This window comes from Brachionichthys hirsutus, chromosome 6, assembly GCF_040956055.1.
Source record: "Brachionichthys hirsutus isolate HB-005 chromosome 6, CSIRO-AGI_Bhir_v1, whole genome shotgun sequence".
NCBI lineage: Eukaryota > Metazoa > Chordata > Actinopteri > Lophiiformes > Brachionichthyidae > Brachionichthys > Brachionichthys hirsutus.
Genome location: NC_090902.1, coordinates 7122053 through 7149545, shown reverse-complemented (window position 1 = coordinate 7149545; position 27493 = coordinate 7122053). Strand labels below are relative to the sequence as shown.

General features: G+C 42.9%; 2 protein-coding genes across 2 annotated transcripts; one reads left to right on the top strand and one right to left on the bottom strand.

Annotated features, from left to right (window-relative positions):
• Positions 1–237: 237 nt before the first annotated feature.
• Positions 238–2688, top strand: tlx3b (T cell leukemia homeobox 3b). Its single transcript, XM_068740596.1, has 3 exons — positions 238–670; positions 1693–1930; positions 2505–2688. Exons 1-3 carry the CDS (start codon positions 238–240, stop codon positions 2686–2688), a joined length of 855 nt encoding a protein of 284 aa, XP_068596697.1.
• Positions 2689–5228: 2540 nt separating this feature from the next.
• Positions 5229–15038, bottom strand: LOC137894598 (A-type potassium channel modulatory protein KCNIP1-like). Its single transcript, XM_068740035.1, has 8 exons — positions 14981–15038; positions 7884–8008; positions 7120–7189; positions 6962–7032; positions 6738–6845; positions 6560–6664; positions 5710–5772; positions 5229–5276 (listed from the first exon to the last, which is right to left on the bottom strand). The coding sequence occupies exons 1-8, from the start codon at positions 15036–15038 to the stop codon at positions 5229–5231; spliced, it is 648 nt and encodes a 215-aa protein (XP_068596136.1).
• Between the last annotated feature and the right edge of the window lie 12455 nt (positions 15039–27493).

Genomic DNA, 27493 nt, shown 5'->3' with positions numbered 1-27493 from the left:
CATCTCTCCAAACGCCCATCAAACTTTCACCACAGCCTGTGGAAGAGGAGCCAGTCCTCTGGAGGAGGCCTGCTGTAGACAACAAGGACGCGGTGGATTCTGGACACGCGGCTGGACAGCGATGGAGACACTACTGGCGACATCTTTCGGTGCAATTTGACCCGCGATAGTGAATTTCCCAGAAAACGTTTCAAGTTTTTTTTTCCCCTTCTTCCTGCAACAACAACAACGACAGAGATGGAGCAAGCTCCATGCGCGCCGAGCCCTCCTCCCAAAGCGACCCAACACGAGCCCATCAGCTTCGGCATCGACCAGATCCTGGGAGCCGGCACAGAGCCGGAACACGGGCGCATGGCTGGAAGACAAAATGGATCCGATTCAAGCAGCGGGGCCGGTGACAATTATTACAGTTTGGGAAGCCCGACCGGAGCCAGCGCGCCCTCGTACGCCGCGCTGTCCATCTCGCTCTCCGGTATCATGCCTCCGATGGAGGCTTCGGGTTCATACGGAGAGAGCAGGACTCTGGGAAGTCGCGGAGTGATTCGGGTCCCAGCCCACAGACCCATGGTGGCCCCCGGGCCCCCGGGTCCCGTGCAGAGCGCCGTCCCGGGGTTTGGAGGGCTGTGCTTCCCTTGGATTGGAAACCGGTTCGCTAAAGACAGAATCTCAGGTAGGCCAGGCTGAACACATAATCGTTCATATTTACTTGTTTAGAATACTACCTGTTAATAAACACTTTAAATACCTGTTAAATACTTTAAATATAACAAGTGTGCCAAATATTATAGGAAAGCGAAAGTGTTTTCCTTTGTCTTATTTAAAATCCTTAAATCATGGCGTAAAACAGGATGCAAGATGTAGTAAATAATGGCTTATTATTATTATTTATTATTAGTAATATTTGTATTAATATTATTTTTATTGTAGGCGTCTTTTCACGTTATTAATATCGTCTTAATTCTTGTTTGAGGCGTTGAATAGTTAATTTCTTCATCTAAATAAATAAAATCATGTACAATCACTGCAGATAATTGTTGTGATCATTAGAATTATAATTTATAAATTGTAAACTTTGTCTATAATGATCAAAACATAATAAACTTTGTTGATTATGATCAAACCTCGATATGATCATTTATTTTCTAATGAAAACGAACTAAGATGTTTATAATCTAAATAATTTCGCTCGCCTTCAAAAAGTAAAGACAACTTCTAAATTGATCAAGTGATTCAGTTGTTTTTGTGTCTAAAAAAGGTGAACAAGGTTGAAATGGAGAGGAAGCAGATCTAGTTTTGGGTTGTTTTAAACATTCATCACACAACCTGCTGCGCTGCAGGTTTAACAGCTGCTTGTATTATCAAAGGCCGATATTCCAGATAAACAGACCAATGGGAGCACAATTACCACTGCAGTGACCATGTGTAAGAAGCCCCAACACTTTAAAGAGGAGCAGCCCTGTTGTTTCTAGTAATTGCACTGTTCCCTCCACTCATCTCTCACAATAAACTTCAGATCACATTTCTCACGCGGCCGCGCACAGTCTAAACCGGGAATTGTTGTCAAGCAGGGCGGATAGCTGTGATCTACGGCCTGGAATTTCCATACAGAGTGGGGCGTGAATTAGCCTGTTTTGTGCCGTTTCCAATCCCATCTTCTACTCACTGCTGTGCGCGTCATGTCTCCCCCCGCAGCGGCTCTGGTGCCGTTCGCTGTTACGCGGCGGATAGGGCACCCGTACCAGAACCGAACGCCTCCCAAAAGGAAAAAGCCCCGCACGTCCTTCTCCAGGGTCCAGATCTGTGAGCTGGAGAAGCGCTTCCACCGACAGAAGTACTTGGCCAGCGCAGAACGGGCATCCCTGGCCAAGAGTCTGAAGATGACCGACGCACAGGTGAAAACCTGGTTCCAGAACCGCAGGACCAAGTGGAGGTTAGTGCGGCGCTTCGTGTTCAACTCTCAGATGGTTCTGTTCTTACACCTGCGGCAATACTTCATCACAAGTAGAGCGCGTAAAGCCCGTTCTACACGAAATGGCATATTTTAAGGCTCCGGTTCGCGTAATCCAAATTGAGCAGATTGTTTCCACGTGCGACTTCCTGTGACGTGGACACGGAACAAAAAAAGACGGAACGTTCATGAAAACAATAAAATCATTTAATTCATGTTTTTATTTCTTTTATTATTCATTTAGAATGTATGCAACATTACGCGGCCTTAATTAATTTAACCATGGAACCAAAATGTTTTATATTTTGCCAATACATCAAATACATATTTTTTATTATTTTGAGAGCTTTAGTTTAATCCTGATAGTTGCATCGATCCAGAAAATGTTGTTCTAATAAGCTACCGGTGGAGCCACAGTGATTTTCCACGCCTCTGCACGCTTTCTTACGCACCGTAAAATTTACGCAACCGCATTTCTTACTTTATCAACATTATTATTTTTTTATTATTATTATTATTTATCAATGCTAAATTCTTCTCTCCTGTCTTCTTTCAGGAGACAAACAGCCGAGGAGCGAGAGGCGGAGCGTCAGCAGGCCAATCGCCTCATCCTGCAGCTGCAGCAGTCTGCCCTCCAGAAGTCCCTCGGCGAATCAGCGGTGTCGGATCCACTGTGCGCCCATAATTCCTCCCTGTATGCCCTGCAGAACCTTCAGCCTTGGGCCGAGGAAAGGGAATAAAGGCCAGACAGCACGCTTCAATCAATAAACATTTTTCTATTATCCCTGGGAGAATAGATACATTCAATAAAGCCCACACGAGGACAAGGGACACTTTAATCCATGAAATGGAAAACAATATATATATAATATTCTGGACCAAAAAAGCTGAAGACGGTGTCACAGCTGATTTTGTGGATGATGTGAACATGGACTTGCCATAATGGTAAGTGATTGAAGAAGGAAGCATTGGAAACGGACTTGCAGCTCTGAACTATTATAAAATCCATAATGAAACAGAACTTATAATAATTAGAAGTTCTTGCGTTGTCCTTGTTATGAGCGTGCTTATTCTTTTTTACTAGAATAAGATGCAGAGAGGCATTTTCTCTATTGTCCCGAAAGAGACAACTAATTCTTCAGAGTGAGACACAACAAGATTGTTTTCTGAAGGCTCTGTCCCTCAATGAAACCATCTCTTTTCCAGAAACAGTCATTTTGGAAAGGCCAGATGAAGGCAAAGCTTTCAATAAAACATTCTATACAAGAGAATTTGCATTACAATGTGCTTATTAGTTATGAATGAATCTCATCTTGTTTTATATCGAATCTCAACAAGAATATCTTCCCAAAAATGACCTGGAGCAGAGATTGCTTTCTTTCTCCTGATCTCATTCAGCTGTACATTCAACCGCGGAGAAAATGAGGCCCATGTTGCATTACGGGGAAATGCTTTTGTGAGCGACAACGAAAGGAAAATAGATGTCAGGGTTGTAGGGCGAAGATATAAAAGAGGCTGTGCGTTGGGTAATAAAGGGAGTGATGCATGTTCAGTGACGGTGGTGACATTTTTTCACTTGCACATTGTTTTTGCTTTATTTGTTGGCTGTGTCATCTTGAATAGAGACACAAATGTACAATACTTTCTGTACGTCTATTGTAAATGTGTAAATAACAGTATAAACTGATCATGTGACTGACTCTGTTTGTTTGTTGCTGATGCTCTTTATCTGCAAAAAAAATAGGATTTAATACACAGTAATTATAAGCCGTATAAAAGTGAGTAGCATACACAATTTTGTTGTTTCTTGAAAAGTTTATTGATAAATATAATAACTTTATACAATATTTCGATACATACATGGTTTCAGTCTCACAGTTTTAAGATGTCTATCTGCTTGTCTGTCTGTCTGTCTGTCTGTCTGGACGTATGCGTGGGTTCATTTAAGTTGAGCAGCAAAACAAATCAGCGAGAATGTTTTGGTACCACAGTGAGAGGGCATGACAGTAAATCATTTATAAATCTACATGGTTTTCTTTGTCCGGCTCAATTTTCACAAAGATGGCTATGGTTTGAAACATGGCTTCCATTCCTTCAGATTCAGTGGAAAGATTGTTTTCTATCTTTGTCTCACTCTCACTCTATTATTCCTTTTCACAGTGAAAGATTTCGTCACTCCGGATCAAGACCTTTTTTTTTCATGGCGAAAACTCTCTTCTCTCGCAAAAATAAAAAACATGATCAGTTGAGCTGTACTGACGTCCACAAGATAGCGCTGCATGCTAGGAAGTGACACACATCTGTATTCAGGCAAACAGAATCTTTACATCAGGACAACACACACACACACACACACACACACAAACATGCAGGTCCCTTTATCCCTCTGCGTCTGTGTAGAAGTAATCCTCAAAATAGACTCTTTATTAAGAGCAATTACAGTTCTATTCGTTTTGACAGAGAGATAGACAGATGGAAGCTTACAGACGAGACACGAATGATTCTGTGTCATGATAAAAAGCCAGAGATACAACAGTTAATAAATATGTACAGTCGAGTCGTTACAACATTGAAACACTGAATGACGCCACTGGAATGCACGCAGTAAGAATAGAGTTATCAAGCTGCAAGCTGGCTGAGCTCAGCTTCAGCGCTGCCAGCAATTCAAAACGCCTGTGTCTGAATTTAGTGCATGTAAACAGATGAGGCGGCTCCATATGCTGCAACCACAACAAGGTTTCCTCGATTTAGGTTTCTTTTTTGTTTTTATGGCAGATATAGGTTAAATATGCCATATGCCTTTGTATTGCAAGCTTTACAATATTGCTGACATTTTGCTTCATTGACACCAAAAGTTAGGACGAATAAGAATTAAGCCTCCAACACAAGAAGTAAGAATGAAATTCCAATCTTGCTTGAAAATGTGGCTGATTCTTCAAAAGTAACTGACCAAATATGAGAGAATTAACGTTTACGCACTCTTCAGGGTGACGGGAATGACATCGACAAATGAGGCAGACAGAGACAAAGTAAATGAGATTAAAAAGTCAAATGTCTTGGGGACATTTCCCAAAACCGATGACATTTTGTCTCCACAGATGCGCTACAACACGACATCCTCCATGAAGTACGGAAGCCAGCCTACACAGCAAAGCAAGATCACTTCAATCGCCAACCATGTTAGTTCCTTTCTTCCTGTCTTGTGCATCGCTTTCTCTTTGTTCATTCCTCTTCTCTCCCGCTGTGCCTCCATCCGCTCCTTCTCCCTCCTCTGTGTTGTCTAGATAACGTTTTCAAAGAGCTGTAGGGACCTCATGATGTTCTCATCCTGCGTAAAAAGAAAATGGAAAATTAAGAGGCTGACTGTGAGGAGAAAGTCTTCAAACAGTAGACATTTAATTCAATTTACTGGTCACTAGAGGGCAGTGAAAGCTTGGAAATGTCAAAGTCAGCGATCTCTGCAGATAAACACATGGATGCAGAAAGTTGCAAACCCTGTAATTAATAGCCTGTAAAGACAGTTTAACTAAGTAAAATAGACCTGTTGACTTTTGGTGAGTTCATAGAGGCCACATGAGAAAAAGGATTTTGAGCAGGAAAAGCAGGAAAAGCACGGACATAACCTCAGTGATTGTTATGAATGGCACTCGTCAATTACTAAGATCTGTGCTTTTACTACAATGTCAGATTTTAAAGGTACGATTTGGAATATGCTCGAGATTAGGATCTTAAATTAAATACAAATAGAAAATAAAGAGTACCTCTTGACAGGAGATGATGAATTCATCAAGAGTGACCACGCCATCTCTGTTTTTGTCCATTTTCTATTAAAGGAAAACACATGATGTCAAAGATACACACCCATCGTATACAAAATTTATATTATTGGAATTATCACAAATTTTCATGTCACACATTCTGATCTTTTGAATCTTTGAGGGATAAATTTTGTTTTCATAAAGTTGAGAGACTCTTCTTCCTATTAAAACAGATAAATGCACAACGAAAACCTCAAAACTCGGTTCCTTTTCTCAGCTCGTAAAACATAATTATTTTGAAAGGACACGGGAGAGCCACACTACAGTCACATGTCGACCTTATGGTGACGCATTGCTGCAGATATTACAATAACAGCATATTTTTATCAGGCTGTAAAAAACTGAAAATGTACTGTAAGTATTTACAGTAGTTGTAGTAATTTCTGTTTTTTATTGTATACTAAACAATATAAAAGCATGAGCATTTAGTCAATTACTTATTTTAAGTGCATTGCCACTCACTCTACACTGCATTTATTATTTATTTTTACAAAAACTACTATACAATTTGTACAATACTTGTTTCTTTCTTTCGATCTTCCTTATCGTTTGGTGTGTGTGTGTGTGTGTGTGTGTGCGCGCCCCATGCAGTTTTGAAGCATGTGTTTTGCGTGTGAATTTTCTGTGGGGAAAAAATCTTCCTATTCTTATTCTCTGTCTTTAGGAATAAAAACATTAACTGTAAAAATGTCATATTAATCCGATTTTTGACCGACACATCCTTGTTTAGTCAATCAGTCAATATTTGCATTGTTGTTATTTTCACTTCAATAAAGGATGCAGATGTTGTTACCTGAAAGAAGGCATCCACATGTTGTTTAGGTGCGTCAGTTTTCAACACAGGGTAAGTGTATTTTCCCATCATGTCATATATTGCTCTAACGATGTCGGTCATCTCCTGTGAAACACAGATGAGACATGAGCTGTGACAGAAATCCAAAAGCAATATGCTTATAATCATAACCACACACCTCTTTGTTAATATATCCATCTCTGTTAATATCATAGAGGTTGAAGGTCCACTGTAGTTTCTCAGTGACGGTGCCCCTCAGCAGGATGGACAGAGCCGTCACAAAGTCCTGATGGAGAGAAAAAGAAGCAGTGAAAGCAAGAATTTTATTTCGAACAAGAACAATTCAAAACTCAACAAACATTTTTGGGCAATAATGTGGAAGAATGCATCAAGCAAGTAAACCTCAAACTTTATGGAGCCACTATTTCCTGAGTCAAATGCATTGAACAGGAAATGCGCGTAGGCGCTTGCATCTGCAAGAAAAGAAGACGTACGCAAGTGAATACATCAGGCAGAAACAGCACAGAGACCCATGCGGTGCAGAAAACCCTCTTTTTTACCTCCATGTGGGAAGAACTGAGAGTATATTTGTTTGAAAGTTTCTTCGTTTACGACGCCACTCGGACACTCCTGGAGAGGGAGGTCAGAGAGAGGTGAGGATGTGAGATTTAAACCGCTAACCCGAGGGATGGTTTAATCAGAGACTGGTGGAGGGAGTGTGATGAACAGACTGGCGAAAGGAACAATTCTAGGATTCAATCGAACATCACCAAGCGTTTCTAAAACTGCAGTTGCATATTTAAGTAAATTAAATACTTGGGTTTTCTTATAAATGTTTCCTTTTTGATATCTGTCTGATTTTTATAAAATGTTTTAATAAAGCTTTTTTTAATGAACTTTCGCTTATCAATATTTAATTGTAACGTTAAGTAAATTAAACATTGAACATTTTTAATAATGATATGCACATCTCATTTTCTCAGACTCATTTTCTCAATTTGAGTTATTGACTACATCTTTGATTGGCTCATAAAGATGTATGCTTAAATTAAATTCACAATTATTGGCAGAAGAATTCTTTATACTTGAATATCTTTTTTTATTCTTTATACTTGGTTTTCAAGTCCTGAAAACACTTAGTGGAGCTGGCAAAGCATTTGATTTGCAAGCCAAATGAATACTACATGTCAGCAGCAGAGCAGACGTCTACTGATCGACACATGGACTCAGATATCGATCTGCGGTATAAAGTACTGCAAGACAAATGTCATGGAATAATAATAAAGTGTTGGTCTTCTTCTTTGAGAAGTGGTCGTCGACTTACGTTCTTAAAGCCCCGGTACAGCACCTGGAGCTCTCTTTTGCTGAAGTTGGTTTGAGCCTCCAGTTGGTCCAGCCCCTCTGGCCGATGGCACACCATGGTCATCTCCAAGTCATCGTCACCCTTGTCTGAAGAAACATAGGCAGAAACAAAACATAGCTACACAACATATACAAAGGAATGAAAAGTAAGCCAAAGGAGGGAGCAAGCAACTAAAGTAATGCACCAGAGAAGGACGTTCATATCGCCAGGAAAGAGGTCACGCTGCTGCAAGAATCACTTAATGTAATCATCAGAAGAAGAAAAAAAAGGATACAAGGTAGAGGTCAGTCTAACAGCTCCATGTTCCTCCCCTAACACGCCCTTTGATTAACAACTCGTTATTCTCCTCGCTGGAGGGGAGGGGACAGAGGACAAAACCACACACACACACACACACACACACACACACAGGCTCAGGCCCATAGGTGGACATGACTCCTCCCCTCTCTCTGTCTCAGACACTACACTGCAACATATTCCCTGAAGCAATCTAAAGTCGAATAATTATGCATGCTGTTATAATTGTGCATGATTTAATTGAAATAGTAATAAAAATTTCAGCATATGATAAAGTGGCCATAATGAGCAGTAGTAAAATATTAGTATGTAAAAAGAAAGTCCTGGTGGTTTAGTAAAGACGGTGTGTGTTATGAACGCCATCCCAGAGTAATGCCTGTCAGATGGGTCACCAGTGACCAGCCTGTCCAGTTGTGTCTGCATTACAGTGATGGATGGACCGTTAGACGGTTTGGAGGAGCAGACCTCCCGTCTGAGGGGCCGCAGGGGGGATCAGCATCTTCCAGTTCTCAGCTTATATATGCTAAGTGTAATCAGACAGTACTGCCAACGTGCACTGAAGCATTCCTTCGCATCACAGAGCCCAGTGTTCACATTGGCCTTTGTGTATTTTCTATCATCTGAAACACTGACAGTGTTGAAATAGAAACGTTTTGATCTGTGTGGCCAAACCATTCGTGCTGTTTGTCCTCTTCCCTCAGTCGGGCACGGCTACCAGATCTGCGTCTTCCTTGTTCCAGACAAAGACTACTTCATTTGGCTGCTAATTTATACCTCAGTCTGCAGCCTCTTATTCAGTAAACAGTGTTATCATTTAATGCATCAGCAGGCTTCTTCGTGGAAATAATTGCACAACACTGCCGTCATGGCTTTAGAGTAAATTTGTATTTAAAATGTCAGTTATGATCTTACATCTGTGAAGAACTAAATCTAAATTTGATCCTCGAATACAGCGCCGCATATTCTCGATAATGACAAGCTAATAGAAACACAAGTTTAACAATTGCAAGTGTCAACATAAATTACAATAACAATAATGTAATGTTACCCAGTAAGAGCTTATTACACTGTGCACGCTAATTTCCTACATTAAGGGTACATTAGTACTTTATGCTAAGCAGGCTTTCCGTATATCACCCCTGCTGCTTTCTCTCTCTCTCCCTCCCTCCCTCTCTCTTTCTCATGCACACTCACACAATAAATGGGGTGCACATGCACATGTCCTTGTAAATGCTTTCAAATACAGAGCCTGGTTTGATGCATATAGGGAACAGCTAAGTCAAAGCTTCACTGGGACTCCATTGTCCGTGCTGCAACCTTGATTGCACGTGCACAGTCACCGTCACGCTAAAGACCGACCACAGCACAGGATGTCCTGTCTAGTAGTTCTCCGTATATTTATGTCTCCTAAAAAAAAATCACACCAATCATGTCTACTTGAATAAAAATAAGTCTGACTCTACTTACTAATGATACAAGTGTGAGAGTTACAGATGTGCTCACACACACACAGCTGTCTAGAGCAATAATTTCAACTTTTGTATTCAAATATTTGCAAAAAAAACCAACAAGAATATATTATTTGGACAAAGAAATGTTATCATGTGCAGAGACAGGCTGCACAGGTATGCAGTTAAGAGGAAAGTGAAGTATGTGTGACATTAGGATATGAATATGTTTACGTTATATTCCTGTGAATGGACAGTCTGTGGATTTAATCATCAATAGCTGCAATTAAAGCATGTAGAATGGGAGCATCCATCCACATTAAGTTAGTTAGAGCTGCAGCCGAGTTATTATCCGATGTCCTTGATGACATCAGTTATTGTAGTAATCAGAGTATTTGCTGTGTATTGAGGGAAAGTTTTTACTGAGGCACCAGCAGGCTTGAAGTGTCAAAGGTAAAAAATAAAGAACTATGAATTAAATTCCCACAGAAATAATCCATGTTTGTTTAATAACCGGCGGAAACCAAATCGGATTGCGTTCTGACTCACCCTCCACAGAGATGACGCCCAGCAGGTGCAGCATTTTGACGAGCCCACAGCACAGCAGAATGATGGCGAGCGTGTGTAAACTCTTATCGCTCTGCTGTTCTTGGTCCATTTGAATGATTTCTTTCTTTCCTCTGGATTTTAGAAGCTTTGTGACTGACTTTTAGTCCTTTGCCTGGTCTGTTTCTTTGTATTTGTTATTCTTGTAACTTATTAAAATACATGTACGAATGATAAACTTTCAAAGTTGTTTGCCTGTATCTTTATTTCCCATCCTATAGCATCAACATCCTGTCCATCCTGCTTCCTCCTGCTATGAGCAAACACCTGCCTTTCTGTACCTCTGTCTTTTTATCCTCCTGTCTCTCCACTCCCTGGACTATCTCCCTCTTTTTATCCTGACCTTCGCTCCATCTCACTAAATACGCCACCAGCACCAGCCCATTCTCCTAAACCCCCCCTCCCCTCGTTTACAGTCACTGTGTCCTTCAATCTTGGGAACTTGGCTTCATCTCAAGGGTCTGACATGAAATCACTGCAACGAGAAACTCACCTTCTACTCTATGACCGCATTCTTATTTTGTAGCAGTGTGTGTGTGTGAGCAAAAAGATCAGCTATTGATTAATTGGATCATTAAGATGCACAGTGGCGCCTGAACAACAGAAGGCTTTGTTTACTACAAAGTGACTTTTCTAACTAGTAATGTTTCAGCCCTGTCAGGAGGATTTTTACTAAAAACACTTGGATTCAAATTAGTGAGACTGTAAATTTGGCAGGATCCGTTGTAATCTGCACCTTGGCCATTGATAATCTCAATATTCTGACATACATTCATGTTCAAAGTATAACTATAACCTGCTGTAACATAGTAGCACCAGCAGGTGGGAGCACAATCTCACTCAGGAACCAGAATGAGTACATTACAGTATTCCATTTAATTAAATGTTTGGTAGATATAACTTATATTATTTTTATTCATGTGTTTGACAATGCAAAGGAAATCATAAGATTTAATTAGGTAAAATCAAATCAAATGTCCTTTTCGTGCTTTTTATTATAACCTTTTGATGTAAAATATGTTCAGTGTGATAAAAGAACATAGAACATATCACAATGAAATAATGATGGAATAATTTTTCACCAACACTTCAGCGAAACCAGCTGGCGTTCTTAGCAGTTAGCATGAATTATCTCTTAGCCTTAGTGTAAATGCATTAGATGCGACGTGGCTGTGATTGGCTGGCACGCTGAAGGACGACTGCTGACCTTCAGACAGCAGGGGGCGCTGCTGCATCACAAGGTTTCCCACACAGTTGGAAACTCAAGGGCTGCTTTACTTACTGTTGCGTTGACTGTGGCAGGAGCGAAAGAGAGAAAAAAATAATTTGACAAAAAAATGTTTTTTAAATGTTTGATAATGTAAACATGACCTGCTAAGGATGGCGGAATACGTATCGTATCGCTTTTATATACGCATCATTTTTGTTTTGGTACTTACTTAACCTTCAATCATCAGGGATTGTCACAGCGGATGATAGAACATGCAATAATTAATCCAATATTAAGGAGCTGATGAAGCATCTTTGTCTTAAAGAGAGAATAATTTGAACTGCAGTGTTAAAAAGGTGAGCTCTGGTGCACCAAAGTCTAATAGCATCATTTGGATGAGGCGAAGATCTTCTGCGTGACGTGACATTGCACTGTTCTAAAGATTTTACTGCTAGAAGTTGAGCTCTAGAAACCTGCATGAAGCTGAAACTCAGCCGGTTAGGGACACCAACACAACCTGGGAAGCCTCCTGGGGGGCTTCGCCTCCGTCGGTTACACCAGCTATTCTAAACTGTAGCGCCTGAGCACTATTCTTTCCTGTTTGTGGAGCTAAGCGGTCGCCTGAACTGTCGATAGTCTGCCTGTCAGCCTCCTGTCAGCAAAGTGACACAAAGAACTCCGCTTAAATCGATGCTGATGCACATTTCCTCCAGCCCAGGGACAGGATTTATCTCCAACTCCAACTGGTTCTTTTGTTTAAAGCTCTCATTTCTCTTCCATCTTTTCCATTCTTCTCTCACCCATTTGATCACCCTTTCCCCCTTAATTTCTTATCTCGCTCTCACTATGCAACTCTCCCTTTCCTTCTCAGACCTCGGGAAAAAGTATGTCATTGGCAGAATATGAATTAGCCAAATCTGCCATCCAGGCGGCGATGGAGAGGACTTGCTTTTGCCGGCCTCTTCCGTAGGGGAAAGCACCTTCTGAGAAAGTAGCTGCTCTCATGACCGTTGACCCCCTGGAGGTATGGATGGAGTGTCTTAAAAATAGATTTCAGCTACATCAGCGCTATTTACACCATGCAAAACCTCCACAACGTAATCGTGATTTCAAGATCTCATTTTTTGAGAAGAATTGTTTTTGCACAGCGACACAGGGGGGTGAATAAAAGTCCAGTGTCACAACACATCAAGCAGTTGTGCGCCTAAAACAACATGCAATCCGTTGCTTCTATGTTCACACACACACAGATCTGTTTTCTTACTGATCTTCCAACTGTCACTGAGTGCTGGAGGGAGTTTGCAGGGTTGTGTGTTTGTGTTTACACAGGCTGCAGACAAAGCTACACAGAAACCAGCCCAATGTCACTTCCTTACATGTTATTGTGCCAATGTTGATTATATTTGGAAAGTGTGAAACACAGCTCATTTGCAAACCTAACAGAATATTATTAGCAACATGCCACCATTGATTTTTATTTTTGTTAAGAAAACACATGTCTAGACTCTTCGGAAACACATAAAAACACACACGCCGCTGCATGCCAAGAGAGAAGAATGATGAGATGACTTAATAAGCACTCGCTCCAGCTAATGGAAGCGTGGGTGATGAAGAAAGGGAGCAAATGAGCGAAAGAATGGAATAATGAAGGAGCGAGGGGAGAAAGGTAAAGAGACTCGAGTGCCAAGAGCAGACTGTGTTGGTGGCGTGCGAGATGAGTGGGCGGGAGATAAGGGGGTTAGAAAAGCAGCAGGGTAAAATGGAAGAGAGAAATATGTGAAACTGGAGAGAAAAAAGGTTGAAGGGAGGGGGGGGGGGGCAGAAATCAAAAAGGAAGCAAGATATGAAGAGGAGCAGCGGAGTGAAAGAGAAAATGGGAGAGAGGGAGGACGAGGCTCACTGCTGCAGGAAATAAGAGAAGAAAGTCGAGATATGTGGGCTCAGATGAAGTGAAAAGCTCTACAGCGAGGACAGGAAAAAGCCAGGAGAGATTTGTGTGAGAGAGATGAGATATGAGAGGCCGGCATGACAGAGGGGGAGGACAGAGCGGCTGGCGTGTCAGACAAAACCACAAACCGACGAGACAACAGGTAGGAGGAAAGGAACGCTTAAGGGAGGCTTTCACCAGACAGACAAAAAAGCAGGCTGAGAAAACGAGCAAATAATCTGCATGCAAACACAGTGCGGAGCTCAAGCTGAGAGGATCAATCATGCAGGAACATCATCTCAGAATATTACAGCTTTACGACCCCCCCCCCCCCCCCCAGTGTTGTAGCCAGTGTCAGGATCCCAGATAACAGGTTATCTGCAACACCACATGCACCGCTGCACACAGCGATACACATCCAATACCACAACACAACACAACACAAACACCTCGTGATCTACGTCCCGTTCCTCGTCCTCCTGCAGCTGTAAAGAGGACATTCCTGCTTACGACTGAAGGAGGATTTACAGTGTCTCTCGAGCGACTACAAGCCCTGACACCCATGGGAGAAGGATGAATGAACAATAAAGCCTGTAAAGGAAGGAATTTTAAAAAATGAAGCGGGCCATAGGCACTCACTTGGGAAATGTCCTGTGTGGGTAAAATTTACATCAGAAACCAATAATAAATAATCCCCATAATCCCAACAAGGAACCGCCTGCACACGACTAATGGGCTGTTCGTGCTCTGATACTGATCTCCTGCTCAGTGTGTTTTGCATATATAGATATTTACATCGATAAGGTTCACAGGCTTTTATCAGGAAGGTAAATGAGTGACTAAAATATTTGTCGAAGCCAACGGGTCTTCATAATAAAAATCTCCGTGCACGTTTGTATCTCTCACCATCTCCATCTCATTAACATGGCCTTGACTTACTAAGGAATGCCCCAATCTCATCACCCCCCACCCTCGCAATCATCCCACCCCAAAACTGACATCTTTTGTTGCCATGGCTACCATGCTACCAAGGTAACGGCAAGACAGAGAAGCTGCGTGTGAGCAGAGTGACAAATACCTTCGACATGTGTGTTTACCAGCGTCAGTGGCAACATCTGCATGCACAACCGGACAAAGACACACACAGACCCCCCCCCCCCCCCCCACACACACACACACACACACACACACACACACACACACAGTCTGTTGTGAAGCATAAGCCCGACAGCGCACATGGGCACACGTTGTCACACCACAACTTTAACTGTAATGAAAAGATGATCTTGTTTCTCTGGGAACACTTGTTGCGGTCTCTCTCTCTCTCTCTCTCTTGCTCTTTCCCTTCCTCTCTCTCTCTTTCACTGCATCTTCACGGAAACACCAGCAGTCGTTCCTCCTTAGTCTGCAGGTCACGTCTGTACTCCTGATATTCACACTGGAGTGTGTGTTTGGTAGATGTAGTAAAACACCTGGTTAAAAGTTTCCCTGCACATACAGAATGTGTGCGTGCATGTAAGGTGTGTGTGCGAGCGTGTGCGTGTGCGTGTGCGTGTGTGTGTTCCCTCACCGCTGGACGGCCTCCTCTGCTTGGTCTGCATGGTCAGCGTACCCACCACAGCCCCCATGTTTGCTGTCGTCGTGGTGGCGGAGAGGAACGCGTCTGTATGCTGAAGTCTGTATCTATCTGTCACGTGTTTGGATGGGGAGAACATGCACATGCACATGCACGCTCACTCGCCCTCTCCCCTTCTCTCTCTCTCCCTCTCTCCTGCTCCGCTCTCCTTAGAAAACCCTCTTTCTATCATCCCCCCTTCAAGCTTTTCCACTCCATCTCATGCGGCAACACCTCTCTCTCTCTCTCTCTCTCTTGCTCTAGCCCCCTTTTTCTACCTTCACTCTCCATCACACGCCCTACAATTCACTTGTTTTTCATTAAAGGTTTTAGACTGCCTTTAGCCTCCCCCCTCTCTCCCTTCCAGACTTATACTAATAAAGAAATGCCACATTGTTGATTCACTGATTTATGAATTCACATGCGTGCATTGGTTTGTACTTGATAGCACTCTGGAAGAAAATAACAAATATGCCGATTATATTTCACACCTAAATGCATCTGGAGGACAAATAAACAAATAGACATGCAGTTAATTATTAACCTGATTGGTAATGTGAATTAACAAACCTAATACCGTTCTAAAAGGAAAACAGAAAATGAGTCACATTGTTTTTCCTCAACGTTACAATTTGCTCATGAAAAGGTCACTTCAAAATGTCAACAGCTGCAGAGTCCATCGATCATTCTTGTTTATAATGTATAGTTTGCCCCACATTTATGGTGATGGGATGGATAGTGTGTGTGCGCGCGCGTACGTGCATGCGTACGTGCATGCGTACGAAGGGAAGGGAAGGCAGGCAGCAAGTGAGCAGAAGGGAGTGAATTGGAAATCAGGATAAAGTCAATAGATGAGAATAATCAGACTCAACAGGAGATCAAAACAAGAGTCATTTAATGCAGAAAGTGCTTTCGGCTGTCTGAGCTGCCCACACACCAGATGAAATGGCATTTCAATTACAGCTGGATCAATACAAACTAGTCTTAGTCGATAAGGAAAGAACAACTTCTGCTCCATATGCAAAAGCTATTCGAGGATTTCCTAGGAGGCCCTGCTGGAGGCAGCACTCAGATGATTTGATTTTAGGCAAAAGTGAAAGCATTGGAAAAAGGAACGGATCGTAAATAAAGATGTATAAAATAAACTCATCCCAGTAACATTATAGATGACTTGAATTTTAACTGGTTTAAACTGGTTGGAGATTATCCAATTAGATGCTTGTGTTTAAATCCTGAAAGTGTAGTTTTGGACTTAGAACTGAGCAGTGTGAGATGAGAAGATGGACATGCTCTGCTCCTGTCCACGTCTCCCTTCTCTGGCTGTCAATCTGCTGTTACAGATATAAAAGCCTTGAGCCAGACGATGGGATCTTCAGCTTTCATGAAGTTAGTTTGTTTCAGGAAAATGGAAGCATTTTACTTCTACTTTTTGCCACTGGAAAGATGTCATGTTTAATAGAGTCGCAATCGCTCCAGCAAACGATGCATATGCAGGGATTTACGGCCAATTTTGCAGCAATGGATTTGGAGAATGGACGCATTGTCATAATGAAACATCCTTTCGTGATATTGTCTCTGCGACTGTGGCAACTTCTCTGAATATGGGACACCTCTTTGTCTGCCGATGATAAATTATGAAAGACGTTTCATTGTTATGAAGCCATATGGAAAGATTTACTTTGAAAATCTGCAATCTGCTTTGGTGAATGTGTGCTGGGATATATGGATTGACAGAGACAGAATGGACAGCAGTGGGGGAGTAATGCTTACCCTTCCTACACACTCTGTATAACATTTCTCCTTATCTTTAGAGCTCGCTGCTCTCTCTTAAGCCTTAAACCGTAAATATCCATCTCACCTGTCTCTAATCTATGAATTTGTCAGAGAGCATACGGCCGACAGCGGCACACACCTTTATCAGGCTATCTCCCCCCGTAAATCTCTGCGAGTACATCAGCCCAGTGTTCCTGTCGTTTCAAACACTGGTCTCCGCTTGCTCCAATCTCCAATCTCCATCACTCACCATCTCCCGCCGGTCTCTGACGGGCTTGTTTCCACACACTGACAGAAATGTTTCCCCTTCAGGTAATCACTTCAAAGCCTGTTTGCAGAGCCGAGGAAGTGTTTGTGCCTGTTCCTATGTGCGTCAAGCCTATTTGCCTTCATGCATGTGTGTTTGTTTTGCTTGTGTGTATAATATTGGCACAAAATTGCCTCGTGTTGCCCTGCAGGCATGCCGGAAAATGGCTGCAGACTATATTACAAGAACCCAGTGACACTTCTGGGTGAAGGGACGATAAGAGACGGAGGACAAAACAACACGAGAAGGACAAGGCAGAACAGCAGCATATGTGGAGGATGGGAAATGCAGCAAAGGTGGAGATGCAAACATATTTGGAAAAAAAAAGATGAAGAAGAAGGAAACACACTAGGAAGGCTTCCAAATGGAGATTAGAGTGTGTGTGTGTGAGAGAGAGAAAGAAGTTGGTAACAAGATCCAGGAGAGTGGGCGAGGGGCATGGTGAGAAATAAAAGCAGAGGAGCGAGCGAGTGGGACATTCAAGCATTACATTTCCACAGAGAAGAACTGAAGAGCAAAGAGAATTAGAATTAAAATTGGCGGGGAAAAGCATGAAAGAAAATTAAACTCTAAAGATCTTGATTGAGATTAAACCGCTGGGTGGAAGCTTCAGTAAATCAGCTCAGCTCTTCAAAGCAGCGCATTCAGACTAAGCTCAGTGCTAAAGTGCAGATCTGTGAGATAGAAATCATCCTCTGCCTCTGAAACATTCTCAACAGCTCATTCACAAATCCTTCATGAGGGCATGCGACACTGTCTTGTTTGGAGGACAAGGTCGTAGCAAGTACTCGCCAGAGTGGCGAGGTTTTCTACAGGGAAGAATGCGTTTATTGGGAAAACCAAAATAAATATCCACTGCTGTCCAAATGACTTACAGCACTGGCACTCATATATACACATATATATATACGTTAGAATCCCGGTAAGGGCAACAACATCCAGGTGTGCCCTTAGGCAAGACCGCTGCACTCCTATACGTCGGAATGAGCAAAACAAGGATAAATAGAGTCACACGGGCTCGAACGTCATCACCCCCAAACATCAAGATTGGGTACCAAGTCCCAAGAACAGAGCCAAATAGGGAGAGCAGCTGACGTCCTGGGGGAACTCAGCTACCTCCTCCTGCTTGCCAAGGCTAAGTAACCATCAGACTCTCTACTGGAGGATTGTGAACACAGCATTGCTATCCGTACCGCAAACATCACCAAGACCAATCAGATGATATATGCAGCAGCATCAGTAATCCTAGAGACTACTGGTTGACAGGCCAGAAGCACCAACCTGTACAGTGTACACCGTCTGGATTGACTACAAGAAAGCCTATGACTCAAATAATGAAAAGGAGCCTAAGATTGATCTGTCATCATCTTGAGGGAGGAACAAAGAAAAAGAAAGATGGAGTGGGTAAATATTGACATCAATAAATGAGAAGAGGGGAAATACTGATGGATGGGCCATACGTGTGGAGAACATAAAGAGGAGTAAAGCAGAAAGACTTTTCGTATATATATTCCAGAGTTCGGTCCATATTCTCAGACTTTTCATAGTTCGGTCCATATTCTCAGACTTTTCGTATATATATTCCAGAGTTCGGTCCATATTCTCAGACTTTTCATAGTTCGGTCCATATATTCCAGCACTTTTGATATATATATATAATAAGTTCCTGAACGGCATGCCATAGTAGACACATGCAGCGAGAATTTGACCGAGATGCTGAGTGATTAAATATGGAAGTGATGCGTAAGAAGGAACGAGATGCGTCTGACACAGTTTATGCTCCTTCTTCTCAGGACTTTCAGCAGGAGGGGGAGGCAGGAAAGGGAAAGGAATTGTGTCTTTTCTGGAGGTTGGTTTTGAAAAAGACCAAGAAGAACTTGGACTGATGGTCAGTCTGTTGGAGGGGGGGAGGGGCCTCAGACCAGTCATTTAAAATGATTCGTCAACTGAATCAATCAGTTCACAGACAGAAAATTAAAGAAAATAAATTCCAGGTAAAATCTTTTCACTTGGATGGATTGAAACATTAATGCTTGGACAAAAATAAATTACTTAAATATTCAGTGGTGGCGAAAAAAAGTACGGTAATCACCAGAAACGTGTTTCATTGCAAAATTTATTCCATTTTCATTTCCTATTTATTTGTTGCTCCGTTGTGCAGATGGAGATAACTGTTCACTGCATGACACAACAGTGAATCATGAGTCACTGACCTGATGCTGATGAGGGCACAGGGATATGGCGTGCATTATTTAAGACAAAACTGGGGCTGCGTGCTCTGTCTCTCTCTCTCTCACACACACACACGCGCACACACGCACACACGCACATCTTTAGTCACATTCCATACTTTTTAACAGTTGAAGAGTCACAGTGTTATTTCCAGTGCACAGCAAGACAAACAGAAACGGCACACGCATGGTGGCGCGTCATTGATCATTGTCCTGGTTTATCATCACCCCTCTGTGCTCTGTGTCCTTCTTACCACAACAATTTATTTTTCAGAGGGGAAGATTTACTTGATGTGACATAGCCCTCACTAAAATATATTTTGTTTTTAAATTGGTCTTTCTAACATTACATCATTTTTTATGATCTGATCTTCTGCTGTCCTGTTTAAATCAAGTCTTTGTATGTAGAAATTAATACAAATGTGTTTATATTACACAAATTCAAACGACAGACATGCTTTAGTCCAGCAGAGGCTGGAAATGGATCCGACTCTGCTCTGAAAATTGAGATCAACAGTCCGTTGTAGTCAACTATCACATTCATTTAGTTCAAATCATGTGCCACTGCTGTCTTAACCGTGCATAGGGGTCTAACCATATAATTAACTATATAGCCAACTATCTCTATTCATCATCTGCACTTCTCTCATTGGCTCCAGTAAAACAAAGGCCTTAAGGGCAAGCAGAGGGCTGAGCTGTCTGTGGAGATCAAATGCACGGGGAACACTGTTCATCTTTGAAAAGCAGCAGCAAATACTGCGAACTGAATCATATTGATTCATTTTGATTTCTGACGTAACAAAAATCTGAATGTGGGATTGATTTAAAGCACTGAAAGATGAAACGTTGACTGAGGAATTTAAATGAGATCGTTTTCAAATCATCTGTGAAAATCGAAGTATATGGAGAATGTGATGTGAATAAATATGAGATGAAGAGGTTGAAATCACGGATTCAATCTTGCATGCTCATACTCACACAAAACATGCTTTGGGCACAGGTTTATCCCGATATGCATTTTAATGTTGCCATGCGCCTAATAAAGCTCTTTGCTGTCCTAATTGGATCTTTTGGTGGAATTCTTTTGATGTGCAGGGACGAGAGAGAGAGGGGTGGAAAGCAGAGAGCCGACCGAGTTCCTCTCCTCTCAGCCGTTTAGCCCCGAAGCAGATGGAAACGCGCTTGTTCTGAATGAGACTCACACATAGGGCTTTTGTTTTTACATGTATTCTGCCAGCCCCAAACTCCACATGAAAGCTCCAAGAAGTTATTTGCAAAACTTACAGCACAAGGAAGATGAGAGAGGGAAAGTGAGGAGTAGACAGAGAGACACAGAAAGCCTGAGATAAAGAGCAAGAGCGCCGCACCGATGGCTATACATCCAAAAAAATCACTTGAGCAAGACACTACAGAAGAATTAAAGTAGAGGTAGAAACAAATGGACGGAGTGGGCAGGGAGAGATGCATGGGACGGATTGTAGCTCACCTGCTGGGAAATATTTCATACCGCACAATGACAGCAAATAAATATGTATTCGGTCCCGGGTGACAGCAGACTAATAGAGCAACTCCTTAACAGCAATCTATGGCCACATCTGACCAGCCAGGACACAGGCTGAGATTTATGATTTTCAGTTTCTCTGGAGGAAAGGCTACGAGTCGACTTAGACAGCAGCATCAGTTTAGATTAATCTAGTAGGCCTCACCTAAACTAGGAATACCTACATCAGCAAATTTCCTGAATTAATTTCCTGAACTCCATTTCTACAAAATGACCCGGATAGGCCCGGGAATAGTCACTATATATTCAGCGCTGCTGTGCCCACGCACTGTACAGTGTTCCTCCCATTCAGCATGCAGTCACGTGGTGTGCAAAGGGGGACACAGGTCAAAGCAGCCATTAAGATGAACCTGTTCCACCTCCTGCGTCGCTGCAGCATTAAGTTATTGAATACCTCAACCAGAGGAAATGTTCTCAGCATTTCTTGGCCTGCGTCCCATGAAAGCAAAGCAGCTTCCGCACGTGACTTTGGGTTCTATTATAGTTTATATATTGGCCAACGTCAGATTTTACCTCCTAAAATAATGAATAATATTTGTGAAAAGGGATAAAAACCATCAACTGGTCACGGAACACAATGATTATAGAGCATCGTGTAGTGCAGGGATCGGCAACCAAAGACACGCGTCCTTTAGTCAGCGCGTCACCCGAGGATCTTTGTTTCAGTTGACTGGTTGGTGTGATCGCTTACAATTGAATTACCAAGTTCCCTTAATTATTTCCAAACTTAAAATGTGAGATCCGAGACTGCAGGTCAGAACTGAGTAGTTACTGGTAGTTGTGTAGGATTAATTAAATGTATAATCAGCATTGTCTTAAGTCGTTTTCACACCTGCCCAAACGAAGCGGACCATCCGAGGAAATGAACTCTGGACAGTGTGAAAGCGACTTCAGTCATATCGCGCCACTCCCATCAGGAGTGCTACTGCAGGGTGAGGTAACGTGTCACTCTCAGGTTTGATTACGTCCGTCTACAGTCATCAAACTCAGTGTACATCTTCTGCTTTACACAAAGGCGAAGTCGAAGTAAAATATTCTTTATCCTAAAAAGTTAACGAGTTAAAGAGTTAACTTTTTCGTCTATCCCAGTTGGTTGTTTCCTTATGTTGGGCCAAGATTCCTCGCAAAAGGATTCCTGCCCTGCTTTCGCGAGGCTGCTTTTTGTAACACTGCAGCAGATGGTGATACACACACACACACACTGCAGCCCCCTGAGGACAGACCTCGCCTCCACTCTCTTTAAACTTTACTCAATTTTTCTCTCCCACTATCACTCATCTATAGCACTCTTGCTCACACTCCAAGGGTGCAAACATCAAAGTCGCAGCTATTTCGAGGTTACCCCGACTAAAGGAGCTTTTCCCGTACAAAAAGAGCTAAAAATACTTCTACAGTGGCTTCGCAAGCGTCGTTTCCTTCCACAACTAGGTTGAGCTCAAAAGCAAAGGAAGACAACATGAACAAGACACGTTTCCTCTGTTCTTTTCATGGATTGCATATTTTATAAAGGGTCTGCACGTTTAAAACCTCCTTCATCTGTTCAGCACAGATCTGGCGTGTCTCCGTGAGCCGTTGCCATGCAATGAAATGAGGTGAGGGTCAGGAATTGGAATAGACATCCCTACTCAGGGTGCTATATATTCCTGTTTCTCCAGAAGCACATCTGCTGGGATAATGATCCATTATGGAAGCATAATGCAACTGGATGTCTGTTGGCAATAACCATCAGGTCAGCAGACGCCGGACCGACCACGGCCAAAGGCTGGCGGATTACAACGCACTGATTAATGCACAATGTGCCTGCTGAGCAAAAACACGGCAGGGGAATAAGCTACAACTCCTTCCTTACACACTCCTGCGTGTTAGGAGTGGATTATGTGCGTTTTTATTTTTATTTGTATGTGTTTCTATAAATTTGCAAACATCAGTGTTATGTGTCGGTTCTCCTGTCAAACAGGAGAGAGAGGAGAAGCAGGTCAGTTTTGGAAGCCGCCAGGGGTAAATACCATCACCTTTTATAGACATGCCTATGGCACAACTGCACATAAACACACACACACACATCTCTTCTATTCCTGCTTCAGATTGCATCATAAACCTAAAACGAATGACAATTCTGTTGACCAGTTTACCAACTTCACATCGCTGCTCAATGTGCTATAAGCTCATTCCCACAATGCATTTGTTGTGCAATATTTATGACTCTTAGTGCAAGCATGCCTGACTCGCTCATCAAGAAGCACAAACATGCAAACCGCGCATTAGGAGGAAGACATCTGGCATCTGAGAAAATAAATCGTTCTTACCTTTGAGATAATTCACCTGCTTGGATTGCAAGGAAAAGGTTCCCATTACAATGCCCATGTTGACTTCGGCTTCAGACAGGTTGTGGGATTTTGTGTGCGCCGGTAAACAAGGTGTGCCGGTGAGTGTTTTTGCAGTGGGTGTGTGTGTGGGAAGTAATTAAGTTAGTCTATCAGCCAGCTGTAATTGTGGAAGTACAGATATCACTTCTCATCCTGCCTCACACCCACACAGCTCTGCTGCTTCTGCTCTAGTATATGTGCATGTGTCTGTGAGAGAGAGAGAGCGAGAGAGAGAGAGAGCGAGAGAGAGAGAGGCATATGCATGCTGAAGCTACCTTTGTTTGCTCTCACTGAAGCTGCCTATTTTACATCGTTTCCATCGCTCTCTCCGCCACCATTTCTTCTTTCTTTTTCCTCTCTCCTTTCTCTCCCTCGATGCATCCCCCTGTCACTGGACTGTCATTCCATCAAGTCCCTCGGTGCCTCTTTACATAGCCGTCTCTCTGTCTCCCTTCCTTTCTACTCCCTCTTTCCCTCCTTTTCGTCTGAGTCGCTCTCTCGCTTTGTCTGTCTCATTGGGAGAGAGGGATTGAGCACTGTTGCCCGGGAAAAGGCATTCACAGAGAGGGGAGGAGGAGGAGAGGAGCGGTCCGAGGGAGAGAGAAGAGAAGGACAATCCTCAAGGGATATCGGAAGAGGTGAGGGAGAGGGAAGAAGAAAATGAGGAGGGGGGGGGGGGGGGGGCAAGACGGCAAAAAGACAGAGACAAAGAAGCATTCCGAAAAAACAGGGAAGGAAAGACAGGGATGGAAAGAACAGAGTGAGAGACATGAGGCGCATCAGAGGTGAAGGGAGACACCGGAGGGCTCGACTGATCTGTCCTTTGCTGTTCAGCGGAGTCTATTTATCTCAACATGCACGAGTGTGACAGGTGGCGTGTGTTAACGTGTGCGTCCGTAATTACGCTGCTGGCTGTGGAACAAAGCCCTGGACATCGGACACCTCTCTCTTTGCAGGGAGACCGTCTCCACACGCTGCTCTCACACACGTCTGGTGCTCTCAAGCCATCAGCTGCACACATACGTGCAGATACATGATCAGGCTACACACACACACACACACAAACACATCCCTCTGAACAATGCAAGGACGGGATGACGTCTGTCCACGCCGTCCTCACTCGCTCACCCCTGCTGTCAATCATGCTTAACCCTGTTGTCACCATCAGGCTGCAGGGGCTCCATCTCCCTCATCCCTACTGATAGTCGTCACGTGGCTTCAGTTAAGAAAACAGTTTACAGAAGAGACGTTTGCCTAGTTGAGGCCGGCGATAGAGCCATCAGGTCACGCCATTCAGTAAAATCTCCTGGCTGCAGGAGGCTGTGGCTCGAAACCACGGTGAGAAACCCAGTGAGGAAGAGGTGTGAGACACCGAGGCAGCAGGAGAGAGCAAGAACACGAAGACGAGAGGCAGTTGTGTGTGATGAAGGGCGTTTTTCGGTGTAAGTGCGCGCCCCACCCTCAACAGAAACACCTCCTCCTTCTCCTTCTCCTCTCTATAGAACGAGGCAGACTCGAGTAAATCAAAATCAAAACAAGAGCAAACATTTCACAGGCAGCCACGTGTGTGCGTGTGCACAAACACACAAACGCCCACAAGCAAGAGAGGTAATATATCAACAGAGAGAGAGACGCCTTGTCAAATACACACAGCAGCAGCACACAAGTCCTGCTGATTAAATTCTGAAAGCTCGGCTGAATAGATGCGATGAGAAAGCGGGATCTGCTGTCGTGATGATGTTAAACATCACTGGAGAAAAGGCGTTGGGTTGACCGAACACTGGGAAGTCGGCGAGGACGCAGCGGAGACAGGAAAAACAGAGTCGATGCTATTTTATAACAAGGGTTGAAGCATAATACAATATGTTATAATGACCTTCGTAAGGGCAGCATTCCACGCTTTATTGTCACCATCTTTTCTCAGATGATCTTTTGGATATTAATAATTTTATTGAAAAAAGGTTACAGGTTGAAAATAAAGTTTGTTTGTTTTTGTCAATGTTTTTGTCAATGTCACAGCAAGTCCACAAATCACTTATCGTTCATTAGCTATGCTATTAAATTAGTGATGTCAACAATATGTCATATATATACTTCTTTTGATTTATTTTTGTGAAATTATATTTTAGTCAATTTACATATCCCGCTGTTGCTTCTTTTGTGTGTTTGCTCTTTTTGTTGTTGTTCATCTGCATATTTATTTCGATCTGGAATAAATCCATTCCTCTGATTGGATGATTCCAAAGGTAAAGAGATTCCCGACTATGAAGGGAACATCCTTGAAAGGCTGGGCCAGTCACACACAAGGATGAGCGCCGCTTTACCATCCGTCCTCTATCTGTCGCTGCTCATCATGTCCAGGGGCATGGGGGGGGGTCCAATCATAGCTGAAGCTTTGTAAAAAACTTGTAGTCAATAATATGATCAAAACATCTCAGAGAATCTGAAGTAATCTCTGCATAGGCTGCATGGATGGAAGCCAACATTGATTTCACATGACCTTGGCTCACTCTGGCTGCTCTGCATTAAACACTGACATGATTCCATGAAGATAATAAAACTCCATCGGCCCCGGAACACCTCGGAAAACCACCGTCAGCAAACACAGGTCATCCCTGTATCTGCTAATGGAAGCGCAATGGGGAAGCACGAGACATGAATGTCACATCAACAATCTCCACAGCCAGCTTTCCTTCTGGAGCTGAGCTCGTCTGAAACGGACCGGCGCCACCAAGTAGAAAAGGCTCGTTAGTCCGCGGAGGAAACATCACAACCGGATTTTGAAAATCCTGGACTTTGTGTCCTCTGGCTCTGAGATGACGAGAAAAAGAACCAGCCAGGTAGTTATCGGCACCAAATTCAAACTCCAGCGTCCGTGACGGTATATGAGGGGTGTTCGTGCTCAGCTTTTCAAGGCACACAATTACACCTTCAAAAATTGTAAAGTCAACAGCCTCTGAGTGTCTTAAAAAGAGGTTTTCTAACACAATAAAGATGATCCGGGCTTGCAGGAATAAAAATTCACAATGAGCAGGTTTTTTTTGTGTGTGCAAGTCTTTCAGTTGGAGCATTAATCTTCTCTTTGTTTGGTATTCAATTGCATTTAGGTTTAAAAAGGATTTACAAATCTTTGTGTTCTGTTTTCATTGACATTTTACATAACGTTTTGGAGTTGGGTAGTATATAGCATTTGTTCTGATTCTATTGGTGATGTTAAGATAGATTTTGTTGAAAGAACAGCTTCCTTGTAACCCTGGTAACCATTTATTAATTATTCCTTTCCATCCTATTGATTCATTTCCTCTTGCTATGACCGACTTCCAGGAGCAGATTCTTCATGTGGAAAGACTTCGTACTCGCTGATCTCTCTATCTACTGGTAATTAAACCAAAATCACTCCAAGCCATCCTGCTGACAAGCTCAAACACCACCAGTAATTAAGGAGTTAATGCTTCCGTGCTTTGGACAACGAAACCAATGGTTTTTTTGAAGACCTGCACTTGCAACGCAATAACAGTAAAAGGCTCATCACATTTAGCTGAGCACCAAACTTCCAAGACATTAAGCCCGTCTCATCTGGGCTTCAACTCAGCTCCTGTCCAGGGCGCTGCAGCTTCCTCGCTCATTTATTACAAATCAGACAATGTACCTTTGACTTGGTTGTTGGGAGGGGGGGATGGATGGATGTCACTAGACTTCTGTCCAGGAGCAAAATGGCAGAAAACCTTTTTTCGGTTGAGAGGGAAGGTGTTGAAAAGAACAGGAAAGGTGACAAGAAGACAGAATAATAAATTGGATGGCTGGTTGCCGCCGGCTCCGATCGGAAGAAGCCCTGTTGTATAACCGTCGTACTGGCGACCATGCAGAGCAGGGAATGGAAAGGGAAATATGGTTGGGGGGGGGGGGAGATGGAAGAGGGGAGTGACCAGAATGAGACGGGGGGGGGGAATAACTGTAGGAAGGGAAATGAACAGAGCGAGACAGATTGGCGAGTGGATAATTTGAAAGGCAAGATATATAAGAGAAGATTAGGAAATGATAGGGAGAAGGTAGGGATAATCCAATAAGAGCAGAGCGTTGGAAAGACAAAATGAATGGAAGAAAGAAGGGAGGGGGTAGGTGGAAGGAGCGAGGGAGTATAAAATGACAGAGACAAGATGGCAGGATAGAGTGGATGGAGTGAAGCGAGGGAGCGGGGAGACAGATGGAGTACAAGGAGGAGCGTCAGCG

Coding starts and splice junctions, on each gene's coding strand:
- tlx3b (XM_068740596.1), top strand. CDS start 238: ATGGAGCAAGCTCCATGCGCGCCGAGCCCTCCTCCCAAAGCGACCCAA. Junction 671..1,692: donor CGCTAAAGACAGAATCTCAG/GTAGGCCAGGCT, acceptor CTCCCCCCGCAG/CGGCTCTGGTGCCGTTCGCT. Junction 1,931..2,504: donor AACCGCAGGACCAAGTGGAG/GTTAGTGCGGCG, acceptor GTCTTCTTTCAG/GAGACAAACAGCCGAGGAGC.
- LOC137894598 (XM_068740035.1), bottom strand. CDS start 15,038: ATGGGGGCTGTGGTGGGTACGCTGACCATGCAGACCAAGCAGAGGAGG. Junction 8,009..14,980: donor GCAGAGGAGGCCGTCCAGCG/GTGAGGGAACAC, acceptor ATGTTTCTTCAG/ACAAGGGTGACGATGACTTG. Junction 5,773..6,559: donor ATGTGGATGCCTTCTTTCAG/GTAACAACATCT, acceptor TTCCTTTAATAG/AAAATGGACAAAAACAGAGA.